Source organism: Oxyura jamaicensis, chromosome 13 (genome assembly GCF_011077185.1).
Source record: "Oxyura jamaicensis isolate SHBP4307 breed ruddy duck chromosome 13, BPBGC_Ojam_1.0, whole genome shotgun sequence".
Classification (NCBI taxonomy): domain Eukaryota; kingdom Metazoa; phylum Chordata; class Aves; order Anseriformes; family Anatidae; genus Oxyura; species Oxyura jamaicensis.
The window spans coordinates 5,391,701-5,408,844 of record NC_048905.1 but is presented as its reverse complement, the minus strand read 5'-3'; the positions used below and the strand labels follow the sequence as shown (position 1 = coordinate 5,408,844).

Below are 17,144 nucleotides of genomic sequence, written 5' to 3'. Positions count from 1 at the left end.
TCCGCAGAGTATTTTGTGGTAACACACAGATCTCGGGGAGGCGATGCTGATATCCAAGCACACGTGGCCCAGCCGTGCAGCTTCCCAGCCTTCCCTCCCCATCCCCACACCAGGTCCCTTCTCCAGCTACTCACTGCGCCGTGGAGATGTCCCTCAGGATCTGTCCCTCAGGATGTCTCACTTATTCCTCCTGACTTGGCAGAGATCTGCAGAGGCCCCTTCCACATCTGTCTTGCAGGGATGGAGGCAGCCCATCTGTTTCACTGCCATGTTATTTAACCTACCAGTACTGCAAGAGTGGCCCTGCCCTGCCCTTCAGCCACAAAGGATCAAACTGCTTCATTCTCTGCTGTCCATGTAGGCAGTAAAAGACTCCCGACACCCAACAGGTGCCGGGGAGATCAGCTCTCCCGAGCTGCTGGGAAGAGCCAGACCTCCCACCCCGGGACGGGAAGCCAACCTTTCCCTGCCCGCCCTGAGCACCACATCACAAAGCTGCTGCAGGCGAATGCCTCAACAACGCTGCTTGGCATCAGCCTCACCCCTGGCAGCAGCCACGGGCACCCCGAGCCAAACACCCCGGTCCCAGCAAGCCCACGGGACCCAGGTAGGCCAGGGGGACTCCACAGGTGCCCCCATGCTGTCGGAAAGCCCCTGTGGTACGGCACCCCAGGACTGTAATGGAAGGCTTGGACCTCCCGGCCCCTCAGCCTCATCTGGATTTGGACCTTTAACATTCAACAAAACACAGTAAAGCTAAGACCCAGCAAGCAGGCGATGATGAGTGATTAAGACAGCAGAACTGCCCGGGTGTGAGTTATTGCACGCAGAAGGACAGCACGCTGCTGAGGACGGCCACCGGTGCCCTGCGGCTTGGCAGCGGCACCTTCCCCACCCAGCCCAGGCTGCAGCGCTTCTGCCCAGCCCGGCCTTCCCCAGGGGACTGATTTATAGGGAAATGGAGTCACTTAAACAGCTTGCTTTACATCCCGGCTAATAGGAGAGAAACGCAGCCGTTAAGGAAATGGGCACAACTTGTGCGTGCTCGGCGGAGAGGCGTCTCCTCACAGGAACACGGGACGGGGATGGACGGCCCTCTGATTGCTTTGTTTGTTTCTTCAGAAATTCAGGAGAGCTTGAAATGTTTTTGCTGGTGGAAAATATTAGCAGATATGCAAAAACATCTTATAATTGCTTATATTTTTAGTTTCTTTTACACATCTAATTCACGCATCGTAACTGAAAACACGGGGCCTGACCATAAGCCACACCTAGCGCTGTGTGGCGCCGGTCTCCAAGCGGGAACACGTCCCTCGGCAGCGACAGGTGCCCACACCAGAGCAGACACACGCTGAGCTGCACCTGCGCCGCTCGGCTCCGGCACCGCTGGAGGCCAAACAGCAAGGGAGGTGAAAGCAGCAGCCCGGCGGTGAGGGACACAGCTGGGGCAGGAGAGGATCTTGGAGGGTCTGACAGCGGGGCCCCGAGGGCAGCGGGGCGGCGAGTTGCCAACTTCACACGCCAGCAGCATCCAGCGATCCCCTGGCTGGTGAAAACAAGGCCAAGGAAGCCATGCGAAGTGCTACAGCTGATGGCATCGCCCAGGACCACCCGATGAGGACTGTTTGTTTCCTGTGCCAAGCCCTGGGTAGCGCAGAGCTCCCTGCTGGGGCCGTTACCGGTGATGGGGCAGCTGCTCCTGCAGCTTCCTCGCTCCTGCAGCGTTGGGTTCCAAATGGCTCAGCACCCTGCTGGAGCAGCTCCCGGGGAGGCTTTGAAGGCGTGGAAAGGAAAGGCACCTGGATGGAGGGGCAGCCTTCCATCCCGGCTCCAAACCTGCTGTGCACTGACCCACCTGTCTGCCCCGTGGAGAGGAACGGGGCACGTGGCGTCAGGGCTGTATCCCTGTGCCTCTGTCTGGCAAGATACTTGCCCCAGCGGGGATTTTCCTCGTGCCCCAGTGCAGCTATCTGTCTGGGTGCCTGCAGCCTGGTTCGTTCCGTACGCACAGTGCTGCGAACCAGGCCCTCTGTCAGCTCACGTGTAAGATATCAGACAGGAATGAGCGCCGTGTTAAAGGGACTCAGGTCCTCGCAAGGGGACGCTTCCAGTCCCTGGCACCCGTACTGCAGCCTGGGGCCACAATTGGCTCCCCCTGAGAAGCACATAAAGGATGCACTTGGGCCTTACTGGGATTAGCAGGCAGAATCCTTCCTGCACGGACAAAAGTTTTCCTGCTTCTAATTTTTTCTTTCCCTGTGCTGCTCCCTGTTCAGATGACACAAGGTGAGGGCCCTGAATCGAGAAGATGAAGTCAGCACATGGGGCTGCTGCTCCCTGCTGCGTCCTGAGCTTCACCTGCATGGGAAGTAGTTTCCCAGAGGGAAAATCTCCCTTCCCCATGGCACCACCCCATTGCACTCTCTGTGAGCGGTTCTCAGCCACCACAGAAGAGGTGCTGTGCCTCCGTTCTGCCTCCTACAGACCACAGCCCTGCCCGGCTACAGCAGTTCGGGGCAGCTGCCCATTCGCTGCCCAAAGAACAAGCTCGGGGGGAGGAGAGCTTTCCTGGAGCAGGAGAAAAGCAAAGACTGGTGTGTGCGAAGAGTGGTGGGTGTTGAGCATGTCAAGAAAGTAATGTTTGCGCTGAGGAAATCCAAAGAGCCGCAGCAGAGCTATGCAGGATCTGCCCCTCGGTAGGGGACAGGTCTGTCATCCCCTCACATCTTCCCCAAAGCCCCATCGTGCCACGGGCTGGCTGCACCAGCTCCCAGCTCCCCACGGCTCCGCCTCGGACAGGGTGAGGCTGGACACGGACCCAAGCTGAGGACGGCAAACAAGCAGGTGCCCGAGCTTTCTGCAGCACCGTCCCTTCACGTCCTCTGCAAAATGCTTTTAAATAGGAATCGTGGCACACAAGCACCCAGGGCACACAGGCACCCAGGGCTCTCCTGGCGCGATGAAGGAAGCACGGGGGTGGTTCTGCTGCTCGCAGCCTCTCTATCAGCACCAGGCAGCTGCAAGCCAGCAAAGTGTTCTGAGAGTTGTGGGGTGGGACCACAATTCATGTACATCTTGATTAGTGAAATATTTCAGTTCGAAAAATATTTCACTTCGTTGCTGAAAACTGTTGTAAGTCTTCAAGGTTTGTACTAAAGCCTAAATATCAAAATAAACACTAACTGGGGAAGAATGCTAGGTGTGTAGGTGGGGAAATGCAACATTTTTCTTTTTTCTCCTCGTCTGACCAACATCAGCTTGACTTTATAACTTGCTTCGGCTGACCTAGATCTGCATTTTATACGTTCTTCCTCAAAGAATTTGCAGAACCCTGTCCGACTCCAGTTTAGAAATGTGCCGACATTAGCCACTGTGAGGCTGAGACTTGGCCAAAACCTGTGCTCAATATTAAGTCCCAAGCTTTCACATCTACATAGTTGAACATTTTCACTCCACATCAAAGTGCTTCTCGCTGCTGGTTCCAGCTGTCGCAGAGACACCCAGTAATTCGCACTGGAAGAACTGGTGAGGATAAAGGTTGGATACAGATCACCAAGGCTGCACATCTTAGGTTGGAAAATACTGCCTATTTTACTCTGTTGGATTACTAAGAAACAAAAACCTTCAAAGTGCTGCAGCCTGCTGCCACGCAAAGCCGCTGTCTCTAATCAGCTCTTTTGCAGTGGGATTTCAAGGCTCTGTGTGGCCGCACCGCATTTGAGCGGCCCCAAGTAACCGTGCCCAGAGGCAGGGAACACGCGTGGAACGCACCGCACGGCGCACTGCAGCATGCGCTGCCCTCCACCCACTGCACTTTACACCGTACCCCCGAGCTGGGCACACTCGGCACTGCAGGCAGGCGCTGGACGCCTGTGGGAAGCAATCAGGGACACGCAGAGTTTCATTTAATGCAGCCGGGGCTATCCGCCCTTAAGACCAACGATTTGAGATCACTGCCCCTGGCTGCCAGGAGCTGAGTTGATAGGGAGGCAAACAGGAAACAAAGGCAGAGGAGGCCCTTGGAGCAAGCCACCGAACCAGAGCTGAAGAACCGGGGGCTGCACGCTGGGGGAGAGGAGCCAAGAAGCAGTCGCAGGTCCTCACGCCCTGCCTAGGCTGGGGTCCCGCAGCTCCCAGCAAAGCAGGCTATGCTAATGAGCGTGTGCCAGTCATCAGCGTTTTTCCAAATCGCTTCTGAGTGCTTGCATCACACAGTTTCGTTATTGAGTGCTGCTTTAAACTCTAGTTACAAAGATAATTGTTGGAAAAAGCTGCTGCTACCAAACCCTCAGCTGTCAGCACAATGACCGCATACCTGGCCTGCCCATCGGGCTGCAGCAGGGGATGACCAGAAAAGACCGGTGAGACAGAATGCTGTGTCAGCACGGCTTGTTGGCCCTGGGGCACAGCCAAGAGAAGCGAAACCAGGCAGTTCTTCCATTCCCTCCAGCACCTGCAGCACAGTGCTGCCAGCACCGAAAGGAGCTGTCCCTGCTTGAGGAGGTAAATGGGAGGGAAACGGAGACCTTTCCCTGTCAATAAAACACCCAGGACCCACGGGTACAGTCCAGGTCTAAGGGTCACACACCTTCAACCCCAGCAGCAGCAGGCTGTCGAGTTTCTTGGAGAAGCAGAAGCAAGAGAAAGGCAACTTTCAAAGCTTTTCTTTCTGCCCAACCTGAACAGACTTCCGAGGGATAAAGGCAAGCCTGTTGCTGCTCCCGGACAAATTTCAAAGGCCCACTGAGGATAAAGCTGCTGCAAACAGCTTACCAAAACTTACTTTGTAATGGTACGTAGCAGGCAGAGTAAACGGCAGGGCAGCTCGCCTACCCAGATCCATCACTGCACGTGGCAGCTGCACAGGAATCCCCGCACCTCCACTGAGCCCGCTGTTCTCCCTCTGGCAAGGAACCAGGCTGGTCTAATGCGGGGACCTGAACAGCATCCCCATGGGAAACAGCATCCTAGCACTGGAGTCAGATATTCTCAACTGACTTATTGAGCAACGTTTAATGGTTTCCTGGTAAGTAAGGCACAGAAAAATATGCCTGGTGAGACACTGAATCTGATGCCTTTGGACAGCGAGCCGTATCAAATCAGCCTTCACTTCAAAACTAATTCAAAACTGGTCACCAGAAAAATGGCACATCTATTCAACTGCCATCTTAAGGAAGTGAATTCATGCTGTTGGCTCTTGCAAAACTCAGCTGTAGCTATCCTCTCAGTTATCCTCTTGAGAGCTTGGTGGTGGATCAAAATACGGTTACTTGCACTCAGCAACACCGGAGCTTTCTGCTGGTGTAGCCAGGGAAGAGCTGGGGCCTGCAGCCTATGGCCAACAAGATTCAGGTACTGGGAAATACCTGAGTTATATTTCACTTTCTTTGGGGATGGGAGGGAGAAAAGAAAGAGCAAACACAGCTAATCCCTTACTCTTTGACTGGTCTCTTCTACTGGAATTGAATTTGCCCACAAGTGGAAGTGCAAACATCCCCGCCGCACACGGGGAGTACGGCAGGCAGTCAAAACAAGAAATCCACCCTGCTCGAGCAATCTGCTAATCCGAACGTTTCCATGACAAATATGGAAAGGGCTGATTTGTACCGATTTGGTTATGATTGGCTGCAGACTGTACAAACACACAAAACCTCTATTTCGGCAGCTAGCTGAAAACAGAGAATGCATTTGTGTGTGCGTTGTCTGCTGTGCTGGCCCGCTGCTTTTTAGCGTTGCTTGTTGGTTTGGTGTTGTTTTTTTTTTCCCCTAACTCACTTACTGTTTTATTACTTATGTTTGCTGGAGGATATACAAGCAACTTGAAATTCTCAAGTCCATCTTAATCTTGTATCTAGTGCTAACTGCCAATGTACTAGGAGCGGGCCGGGCAGTCCTCCGGGCACCGCCGGGGTTTGGTGCACACTGAGCTCAGTGACTCTTACCACCCCCAGCATCCCCAAACCTTCCCCCTTGGGGTTTGGAAGGTGGCAGCAATGCCAGCATGGGGAGGACACGTTGGTGGCTCACGGCCAACTGGTCCTCCAGGACCTCAGGCTGGCCCCACTGGGCCCCACGAAGGCTGCGATGCTTCATCAATCCAATGACATGAGAGAAGCAAGAAGACTTGGGAGAAAGAGGTGTCACCTTTTATTAGGCCACCTCAAAAAGCTGGAAAAGTCAGACAAGAAGAAACCCAACAGTGAATGAAATTAAAATGCCATCAATTTTGGAGGTCAGAGGAAGTAACTTGTAAGGAAATGTACAAATGCGTGGAAGTGCCGCGAGCCACTACCAAAGCAAACGGCACAAATCTCAGACAATCCAGAGACACTCCAGCAACCAGGGAAAGCTTCTGCAGCTCTGCTGATAGGAACACAAGTCCTGGAAGCAGAAAGCTTTATCCCACAGGAAAGGCCATGTGGGACACGTGCCTGTCTAGACAAAACACCCCATTATATTGGATTAATTTTTCACGTTCAAGCCAACGGCATGAGCTCCTCTACAAACAACACTGGCCACTCCAGGAGAAAAGGTCTTATGCTTGAAGAACCACCGCTCTTGACTTGAAGGCAGTTTCCACCACCTTTACTGATTCAAAGTCCCCGTTTCCATTAAAGCAAGAAACACATCTTGTACTTTTGAACTCTGCTATGAACACCCTTGCTGCTCCCAGCGACCAAATGAGCCACCAGTCCCACAGCCTGAACAAAGTGCAAGGGGCAGCAGCTCAACTCAAGTATTCTCCTGTGCCAAAATTTGATGGGCTCAGCGGAGAGCACCTCAGCCCCCTTTGCCAGCACCCACCACCTGCCCATGGACATCAGCCCTCCTTGGAAAACTCTGGGCTTTGGACATCGCCTGCTTCTTTCACCTGTTCTTAAACCAGGACGCACGTATGTGTTTTGCTTTTAGTGTATTGCACCAGAACAGCCTAAGACACACGTGTGAGCTGCTTAGCTAGACAAGGCTGCACAAATGGTCTTCAAGCTACTTAGAGGAGCACACATTGACCAAGAGTACAGAGTATTTGCAGAGGTGTGGATCTAGCCCTGATACAATGATTCCTTCAGGCTCCCGTTTTTGCAGCAGTATTTAGTTTCTAGATAAATCCTGAAATATTGAAACAAACACACGGGTAAACTTACCAAAACCAAACACTAGGTAACAGGGAATCGAGCAGCGGAATAGCTAACAAACACTTCCCCTACCAAAAGATGGACACAGCGATATCCAAGGGAGCAGTTACACGTGGGCACCACTGGCACCATGGCACAGCAGAGAAGGCAGGGCGCAGTGCGGGCAGCACGAGCAAGCCTGCCTGCTGCTCACGCTTGGGATAGCACATCCCAAGTGTCACGGCCAGCCCGGGGCTCCCCAGTGCAAGGACACGGGGACACAGGAGCATGGGCCAGTCGGGGCCACCAGGATGGTCAGGGGTTGAAAGAAGTTGTCTACAGACCTCCAGAGGTCCCTTCCATCCCGATGCATTCTCTGAGTCTATGTGGTCTGCAGAAAACAAGAGTCTCTGGAAAAGCCAGTGCATCAACTCATCCTGATCATATTTTAACCACTTCCACCAATCTGAACAGGGGAAGGGGCTGGTTTTCTTGAAGGGAACCTTCACAAGAGGAGGGGCAGGTGGGCAACACTGCGGAATCCATCAGACTATATCTAAAGTGAAACCAGCAGGGTAGTGGTGGTGGATTTCTTCTGTTGAGCTTATAGGCAAAGAACTGCAGTCAAACCCAGCACGTTACTGTTTGGTTGTTGAGAAGCTGAAGTGCTCACATCCAGCATAAAATATGCCAGGCAGCCCAGGGGCACATGCGGCACACATACCTCGGCCTCTCCTGCGTGAAGATCTGGGACCTCCTCTGGGCACCGGGTCTAGAGGAACATCAGCAGCTGGCTGAAGTCAGCTGAAACCAGCAGCGCTGCTCCATAAAGCTCCTGCCGGCCAGGTGAACAGTGACTAAAAGGTGTGAAATTCTCTACTGGCTTTGAAAGTATCCTGGAAAATCAAAGGAATTTCTTCCAACTTTCTCACTCCAACTAAGTGTGCTACTAATCAGCAACAACACACAGATACCACATCAGAGCCAAGAGGAGATAACTCCTGGAACACGGGTTTTGATAAATATAGCTGAACAACCACTGCCAGCAGGCATCAGCAGGACTGAATCCCCCTGTAAATGGCAAAACGTGTGACCAGATGCTGGGCTGTTACTGCTCACGAACTCCAACAATAAGCAATTTCCTCCATCCACTAGAGAGTAGAGCCAATCTCACGGCAACATAGTAGAGAACAGACACATTCAGCCAAACAGGAGCTACGCTTAGCGTCAACCAGACACAGCCTGCAGATTTCTGAGAAGGGCATGGGACGCTCCGTGGTGTCACGGCGGCCGACGTGCCCACGGCACTGAGCTCAGCCACCTCGCCGTGCCTCAGCGCGACCCCGGCAGCAACACGTGCGACATGGTGATAGACAGCCATACTGCCTGGCTTGTAGCATCGGCTGTACCAAACAGCCCAGGCAGCTGTACGATGGTGGCTACAGTATAAATAGCACAAAAAGATGAACTGGAAAGCAGGCACACATGCCCTGCTGTAAATTGTACCCTACCAGGTCAGCCGCCTGCCTCGCACCAGGACCTCGGGATCGTACACCTGCTCACAACTTCGGTGACCAAACCCCTTGCACAGCCCTTCTCCATTGCTCCTTACAGCAATTACTTGATGCTTGAGATTTCCTCAGACTTTTTTTTCTTTTAAATTGATAGAAAATCCATACCAACTTTCAATTCAAAAGCGTACGTACAGCTGAGCAACGGTCCCAGTGGAAACAGAGACCTACCCTAAAAATACTGGCAGACTGGTAAATGCAGACGCTCTGGCAGGCAACATTTCCAAATCGCAGAACGACTCGCCAAAGTTCCAGGGTCTGCCTTTTTGTCGCTTTCTAAACAATCCTCATTGTGTATTGTACAGACGAGCCCCCAACAGTGCTTTCAACTTTCTGCTCAGCAGCACCCTGGAATTTCTGAATTAACCCTGAAAGAAATGGAGCAGAGCTCAAGCAAACACTACACAAACCAGACCTCTTGAAAAATCAGCATTTTGCAGCCAGCATTTATGGATTTAAGGATTAAAATCCCTGCGATTGCTGCTTGCTTTCTCATGCTTTTCATGAGCTTCTCCTCCTCCCCTTCCTTCTGAATATATCCTAATATTTTTTTCCTCTTGACAATCTTCATAAAACACACATCATTAGCACTGCACACTTGGTGTTGGATTACTGAATATCCAACATTGCCTCTAACAATACTTTCGCAGACAGAAACCACAAGGTAGCGGGAAGGATCTGCCGTGTAGCTACATGTTATTCCCTCCTCAGTGGATTTACAAAGCATGGGATTTGGGAATAAACAGGGCTCTTCTGCAAGTGCTCTGCATATGGAGCCACTGAGTTTCTCCTCCTTGTACATGCCTGGGTGGAGGATTACAAGATTTCAGGTGGTTTTCACCCCCAGAGCCCCTCCACAGCAATATCCTCGTACCCACTCATTTCCTCCACCACCTCACATCCCCTCGCCTCTCCTCTGCAAATTACACCTCACATAAACACTGCTGGGCTACTTGCAAGTGGCACATGTTCATTTTCTCCTCCCTTCCCCATATACATTTTTCTCCCAGCAAATGTACAGAAGAGGCAAGAAAAGCAAAACAGGAGATCTTACCTTTTGATGGTCTTCTTTGTTTCGTTTGTAGAGAGGAGAACGTACCCATTACAGCACCCATCGCAAGAGCTACTTGTGAGTTTTTGGGGAGGATTTATTTTGGCTGGGGTTTTTCCGATTCTTCTCACTCCCCCCCTCCCACTGCCAGCGAACAAAATCTACGTGAAATGCCCACCAGAACAAAACAAAACAGAGGAAGTCAAGAGAAGAAAGAAAAGAAGAAAGGAGGAGGGAAAAAGCAAAGCACTGCAGCTCGGCGTTCAGCAAGCGTTAAGCTTTGAGGGCTTTTTTTTTTTTTTTTTTTTTTTTTTTTAAGTCAACACACATGCACTGACTCACAGCCGGCTGCACGGTTATTATTCAAAACAGCTCCCCATCAAAATTTAAATGCTAGGTAGATTCCCTCAGACCAGAGCTGGCAGCAGATGCATCAAAATATTTACTGGAGCACAGCCACATAAACACACAGGCTAATTCTTCCTCCCGTTCCCTTATGGCTCCAACCAGCAGCCTGGAGGTCTACGGGGAGAGCGTCAATGCATCTCTTCCAGCGAATGCTAAAGCGGAGTCCTGGAGACATGGCGAGGGGCGCGGGGGGAGCCGGGGCTTTGGGCTCAGCACCAATTCTGAATGAATGGGACCCTTCCGCGCGGGAAGCGCCGGCGAGCCAGCCGTCAAAGCCCCAGCTGCCTGGGCTGCGTGCTCTGCTAATTAAGAGTCTGACAGAAAGGTAGGAGCCGGCAATCTCTAACGATGGTCTCCAGAGCTAGAGTCGCGGATTAAAAAAATAAAGAGCTACGTGGGAAAATGGACAGAGCCTTCCTCCACGATCCCTTCGCTTCGCACACTTTCTCGCACGCCAGAGGCACACACAGTGTTGTCAATAACTTATTTCCCTGCAAAGTACGGACACATCCCTTGCAGGGATTTTAAAGCAGTGAACTGATGAAACAAAATCCTGCAGACAGCTGGTGGCTCAGAGGAGGCTGGACAGTCCCCTGGGTTTTATCCGGTTGGTATGTGAACATACCTGTTATGCACTTATGTTTTCCCAGAAGGTGGGGACAGGAGGGGCTCGGGCAGGGAAGGAGTTAAAGGCAGCGAGGCAGCTGTCAGAACCAGAATTAATTTTCTCGTTGCTCGCTCACGGTGTGTTCGATTAAGGCAGCATCTGTGCAAACACTGTATTTGTCTGAAGAACCTCGTTCCCGCACCAGAGACCAAAGCACCTCTCTCAACAGGTTTCCTCTAACTTTAGAGGACAATTTTATCAAATGCATCCTCCAGAGCCCCAAGCCCAGAAGCTGCAAAGCTCCACTCTCCCTGGAGCGAAGCCTTGCACTGCCTCCTGCTCTCACAGGGCCAGCAACGCTCTCCTGGCATGCACAGGTGCATTCACCTCCCTTGTGCATACCAGCAAATAGCTTCCGAGTAGTTTCCACTTGCAAAAAACTACAGCATTGCACAAGATGCATTTTGTTTCCCTGTTTTACAACTCAGAATACAGCATTCGGACTTCTTCTGAGGATCCATCTCGCCTGGATGCCCAAGTCCCAAACCAAAACCCCACAGCTTTGCAGCAAAGCGCCTTGGTCACCATGGGGCAGGGTGGCCTGGACGGGGCCATGTCCCCCCCCAGGGCTCCCCCAGGCTGGGCGCCTTCCCTGGCCCCTTGGGCTGGGGGGCTCGGGCTGCCGTCACATCCCCAGGGCGCCCGGCACCTCCGTGGGACTAGGCTGCTTTTATCTAAACGCACACATCACCTAGTTCATTCATGGGTTGTGTTTACGCAACGAACTATTCAATGGGCTGCAGGACATGTGGAAAACCTCCGTTCTTGGGGTTCCTGCAGGCAGGCAAGGCTGGAGGCTGACCGGAGGCGGCTGACATGAGGGAACCGCAGGGACGTGGCTGCCGCTCGAGTTACAAGGAGATAATGCAGCAAAACCACCCCGAAAGTGGCTTCAGGAGTTGGATCCCACTGGATCCCAGCCATGCAGAGGGAGCTTGGGTTGGTGGCAACAGATCTAGCTGCCCATATGGTGAGACACCTAGGAAAAAAGTAATTTTGGAAGATAAAATTGCAGCCCTGAAGCTGTGCTGTTGTTTACTTGAAGCAGCATGGTATATGGAGGCGGAGGGCAAGTATGGATATTCACTTTTCTTTGAGACTTGAAAAAAAAAAGATTTATCTTGGCTAGAAACCAATATTGACAGATCCCTACGAAGTCATGGGAATAAACCACTACATGCATTTCTGGTTGTATGACTAAAATATGCAAGAACGGGGACAAGAGGCGAGACCGTATCTGTGTCTGGGCAAGCGAGTGGAGTCCCAGACCACGAGTTCACAAGCTGCTGTTTTCTCTCTCACAGCCAAAAATCGGGATCCCTGGGAAACAGAAGCATCATAAACACTAATGAATCGGTGTATGTGACACAGCAAGCAGGAATTTTCTTCGCCAAAGATGACCATCCAGATTTATCAACCCAGGAGATAACACGTGCTTGAGATGCAGTAAATGCTGAAGACCACCCCTACCCGGGAGCTGAATGTCTTCCACGGTGTTTCCCCTACAGGTCAGAGGACAACCGAGCGCTGCCTGGGGTGGTGAAATGCCCGGCTCTGGCTGTGCGGGTTGCTCTGCCAGCATCATAAGAGCTGCTGTCATAGGATCAAAAGCAGTTTGGGGGAAGGAGATAACGCGCTGCACCGAGCCTGGCTGCACCCCGGGTGTTTGTTTCCAGTGCTCGAACTCGGGAGCCAGGATGCAGAGCTCTGCTGCCCACTCCCCAGTGCAGGCTGACACCCAAGTCTGCAGGGGTTTTGGCTCCCTCCTGGCCCAATCTGCCTGCAATCCTCCAGCACCTGCCTGCACAGCGGGATGCACGCTGAGCTGTGCCTTACCTCTGCCTAGACCCCCCAGGACAGTTTCCCAGAGGGCCGGGGCCCACCCCCAGCAGACAGGCGCTGGGCCAGCTGAGGACGTGGCCACACACAGCGTGCCAAACCCAAACCAAGGCTGCAGGGCTGACATGTCCCCCGGGACACTGCTAATTATCACCACTGGCTGCCAGCAATTAATCCCCATTCCATCGCTGTACCACTGCTGCACACCGCGCTGTGCCGCTCAGCAGCTCCCTTGCAGGTACGCGCAGCATCTCCCCGCAGGGAGCGGCACGGCGCTGCTGCAGCTCGGCCCCGCAGGACCTGGGGCAGGAGGGAGCTGGGCCACGCTCGTGGTAGATCTGTCCTGGCTACGCGTCGCTGGTGTTTCTGTGGCATGTGTAGGAATGAAGATGGAGAGGGTGGGGTTCTTCCACCAGGCAGAAGCTTGGACCAGGATGAACCACCTTCAATAAGCACGGTACCAGGGCCACATCCTCTGGCTTATCAACTGCCTTCTCTGAAATACCCAGGTTTTAAACCCCCTGTCATCAGTGAAATGCATTCTGAAGGTTTTTTGTTTGTTTGTTTGTTTTTTCCTTTTGGTCTCCCAAAGGACAGCGCTGTGCATTTGTCTAACAGCAAGCCAAAATCAGCAAAGTGCCTGTTTAGGGCCAGCCCTTGTCCTTCATTCTGCAGCTCTTGGCTTGGAGTGGTCTGCTTTAAGTAAGTTCTGCTTTAAAAAGCCTAAAGAATATGGACATTACTAATTCATTTTCCCTTCTGGGTATTTTAGGTATGAGAACTAAGCAGCGCTGACCGGAGTTGCTTTCTACATAAAACTTCAGGAATTCTCCTTCATACCCCAGTAACTGGAACTTCTCCCAGGGAAACGTTTAACACCTAACCAACGAAGAGCACTTCAGCTGTAGCAGAGGGCACTTTCTGCCCACCTGGGCAGCTCCGTTTGGCTTTAGCAGAGCCCGTTGGGCGAGCAGCAGAGAACACACGAGGAGCAGCCAGGGAGCTGGGCTGCTGCACGTGCCCTGGTACAGAAACGCCAGGACTCCTGCTTTCGGTGGTGCCCACTGAGCTGGGCTTGGTCAGATGTTTGTGGTTTGGACCCCCCGACACCAGCCCAGTTACCCTATGGCCCAAAACCTCCTCCAGGCACGGGTCCCCAGCAGCACAGGCGCTCCTGTGGGTTCCTCCACAAGGCTGGGCAGCTGGGGGGGAGCAGGAGATGGGAGTCGTGCATCGATCGGCCGGGCAGCCATCTGGCATCCCCCTTGCAGATGCTGCCCGCGCACCGTGAGAGCTGCCTGGGGGCTTTTGCCCTCTTCTCCAGCTCTCTCTGATTTTTAAAACACGAGATGTGGAGAATTGGCTATCTGGGAGGAAAAAAAATCAAAAGCAAGAGGAAAAATGTTCCTTTGCTAAGAGGATGAAATGAGAGTTTCTGTTGCTTAGCAAATTTTTAACCGGTTGCTGCCCTCGGCTTTCTGTGCCAGCACATCCTCTGCCGAGCATGCCGCCTGACCCCAAGGCCAGGGCTCCCCTGACCAGAACCCAGGGCAATTCAGACATGGCCCGGAGGTGCAAATGCTGAGCATCTCTCTGGACTTCACTTGACCCTGGAGAGGAGGAAGAAACCACCACCATCGGGACCACGCGCACAGAGCGTGGGATGCCAACAGCCCCCGTAACGCAGCCCCCCCGAGGGACGCCTTAGGGCTCGGAGGGGCAGGAGGAGGGGGGTGAACCACATCTGCTGCAGTGGTGGGCTTTCTTTTCCTTAGCTTTATTTCTCTGCAATTATTAAAAATACTTCCTTATTTAAACTGCTGAGGCTTCAGTTCCACTAACCAGAATGTATGAAGCGTGTGTTAACGAGAAATACGTATCACTAGCTGCCCGAAGTTGTCCCAGCTTGAAGCAGGAAAACAGAGAGCTAAGATGTTCTTCCAGCAAACCCAGCCATCCCAAGGACCAAGAGGGGAACCTGCGAGCAGCGTGGGATGAGCTGCTCTGCCCCTGGGAAACCAGCTCAATCACAGACAGACCAAGATGGGGTCGTTTTTTGGCTGATCAATACTTGTAAAATGTATTTGGAGACCTTTGGGGATCCTTCACTCGCCTTTTTGTCATGTAAGGACGTACTGGGTCTTCCTGCTCTAGATTTTCAGTAGGAATTCACCACGCATGTTGTTGGCTTTTTTTGTTTGTTTGTTTAATATTTTTTCTCCCCCAAACCTATTTTTTATTTTTTTTTAAATGTTTCTCCCAGACCAGCAGCAATGCAAGACGAGCCTAAATTCACCCTCTTCTCCTCCACTCATGAGCCATTATAATAAACGGGGATGTTTTCAAAGAACTCGGTTTGCTCTCTGTAAGGACAAGGCAGCAGAACAGCTATTAAAAGATTCATTACTGCACCTCCACAGGCCCAAAGCAAATTCTCCTGCTAGTTAGTTTTGCCAGATCTCAAAAGGTAGAGGTCCTCCCTTTCATTTTGATGGAAATGTATTTTTTACGACATGAAAGCCAGTGAATAATAATGCCGAGAAATCAGATGGAACAGGTGAGGCTCGAAGCTTGGGGATCATCTAGATTTCCATGTAAATACGGCACCGGCAATAGTAGCTGAAGTGTTAGAAAGCCACCTGCTTTCCAGACCAGACCAAATAAAGCTATGCAAAACCAAATCAAAAAAAATAAAATGCTCCCGTCACCTAATGCCACCGAACAGAGAACACAAAGCCGGGCACCAAGGCTGGAGCAATCGGGGCTGCTCCCCTTCGTTAGCGCCCTGAGAAGGAAAGCAGCGAGCGGGGCCGGCATTTTGCACCCTGCCGCTCGGAGCAAGCGGCCAAGCCCTTCCCAACACGCAGGGGGCAGGCGGCCCTGCTCGGCCTCGGCCCGCTGCTGGACAGCACCAGGCGAGCTGGGGGCTGCAGAAGCACAAACGGGCCCGCGTGTGTGCTCCAGGAGCGGCGGAACAGAAAGATGGAGGTGCTGTTCTGCCTGACTGAGGCAGCACAGGGGGGCTGGAAATAAAACCGCGTTATTGCCTGCTGGTTGGTCGCGGGATTAGTAATGAAGCGGGGCAGGTCTCCGCAGAGCACACCTGCTGCTTGCCCTGGGGACGGCACCCTGGCAGAGAGCTGGGGAAGGGAGTGCTTCACCTTCCCAGTGACAACTTCAACAAAGCGCGAGGCAGATACTGTTTGTAGCCTCTGGCTGGATGAATTCTTCTGTAAACGGGGAGAGAATAGCCCCAGCACACCACGAACCAACGTGGAGGAGCAGAAAGCTGGGGGAATTTTGGTGGTTGGCAGTGACAGAAAATCCCCCCAATTTTTCCCTCTGCAGGAGGGAGGTGGGGGCGCAGTGCTGGAGCTGCAGCCTGCCGTGTCCCTCCAAGGCCGATCGAGATGGGCCGACGTGAGGGGCCCACGATAACGCAGCCACCAGGCAGCTTTGTGTCACTGTCCCCCGTGGCACTGGCGGCAGTGACAGTGACCAAACGCTGCTGCTGCTAGAAACTCTGCAACACCGAGCGGCCAGCACCCGGTGCCAGGTACGCACGCAGAAGCAGAGCTCTCACAGCTTTTTCCCTTAACATATAAGCGCTTTGATCACATTGGCAGCCTCTGTGAATGCTGTTCACAGACACGTACGTTGTGACCAAAGGGGAACCGTGTCCCAGCCATGTACGTGGTGACAAGGACACCTCTCCAGCAGCTGGGACAGACAACACCAGCACTGGGCACGTGCGTGCTGCATCGCCCCTGCGCACCCAGCATCGTCCCCGCGCTCTGCGAACGTACAAAATAAGCAGGCTGAGTGACAGACAGGAACTCAAGGCTGTTTTGTTCCCAGGAGCATTAAAGAGAATATGTCAAAACGGTATAAAGAATGTGAACAATAAATGTCAATCCGGGTTAACAGCCAGTTTCGTTTCTTTCTCAGGATAATGGTCCAAGAGGCCTCGCTGAAAGAGAAGAAGCGAATTTTAATTATTCTGTATTTCCACGGATGACTGATAAATTGACTCCAAACAATTCTACAGCCAACGAGTTTGCGTTAGGGAGGAGAAGAGGGGAGAGCAAACATTCAGATGATCTCAGATCTCTCCTTTCCATTTGCTTTAGAGCACTTCAAGGAAACGTGCCAAACTACCCCCATGTAATTCAGGTCACTGAACAGATGCACATACCGCCGTGGAACTAACGGGGATAGCTAACCATCTCTTTCTGTTTCACATTTCACTTCTCACCACAGAGTCTCGTAAAAGAGAGCAAGGGCAGCCATCAGACACCCCCAGGTAAGTTCAGCTCGTGTCGAGTTAAATCACATCAGTGGAGAACCAGCCGAACAAGGCGGCCGTCGCTTTGTGCACCCGCACCACTTTGCGCCGAACGGGCAGGGATGCACAGCGGGCACGGGGCTCCCTGGTGACCTCGGGCTCACCCAGAGTCACAGCTTGTCCTTTTCTCATCATTAACAACAACATG

General features: G+C 52.5%; 1 protein-coding gene across 3 annotated transcripts in view; it reads right to left on the bottom strand.

Moving 5' to 3' along the window:
• The window catches only part of KCNIP1 (potassium voltage-gated channel interacting protein 1), a 376,470-nt gene that overhangs the window by 228,537 nt on the left and 130,789 nt on the right, over nucleotides 1-17,144 (bottom strand). The window contains exon 1 of one of the 3 annotated variants that reach the window (XM_035338442.1): nucleotides 9,741-10,457. The exons of 1 other annotated variant lie outside the window; for it this stretch is intronic. In XM_035338442.1, coding sequence (XP_035194333.1) covers nucleotides 9,741-9,801 — 61 coding nt within the window. In that variant the 5' untranslated portion in view covers nucleotides 9,802-10,457. Of the gene's footprint in view, nucleotides 1-9,740; nucleotides 10,458-17,144 lie in introns of those variants that run through there. One more of the 3 variants, XM_035338444.1, reaches the window with a different exon arrangement.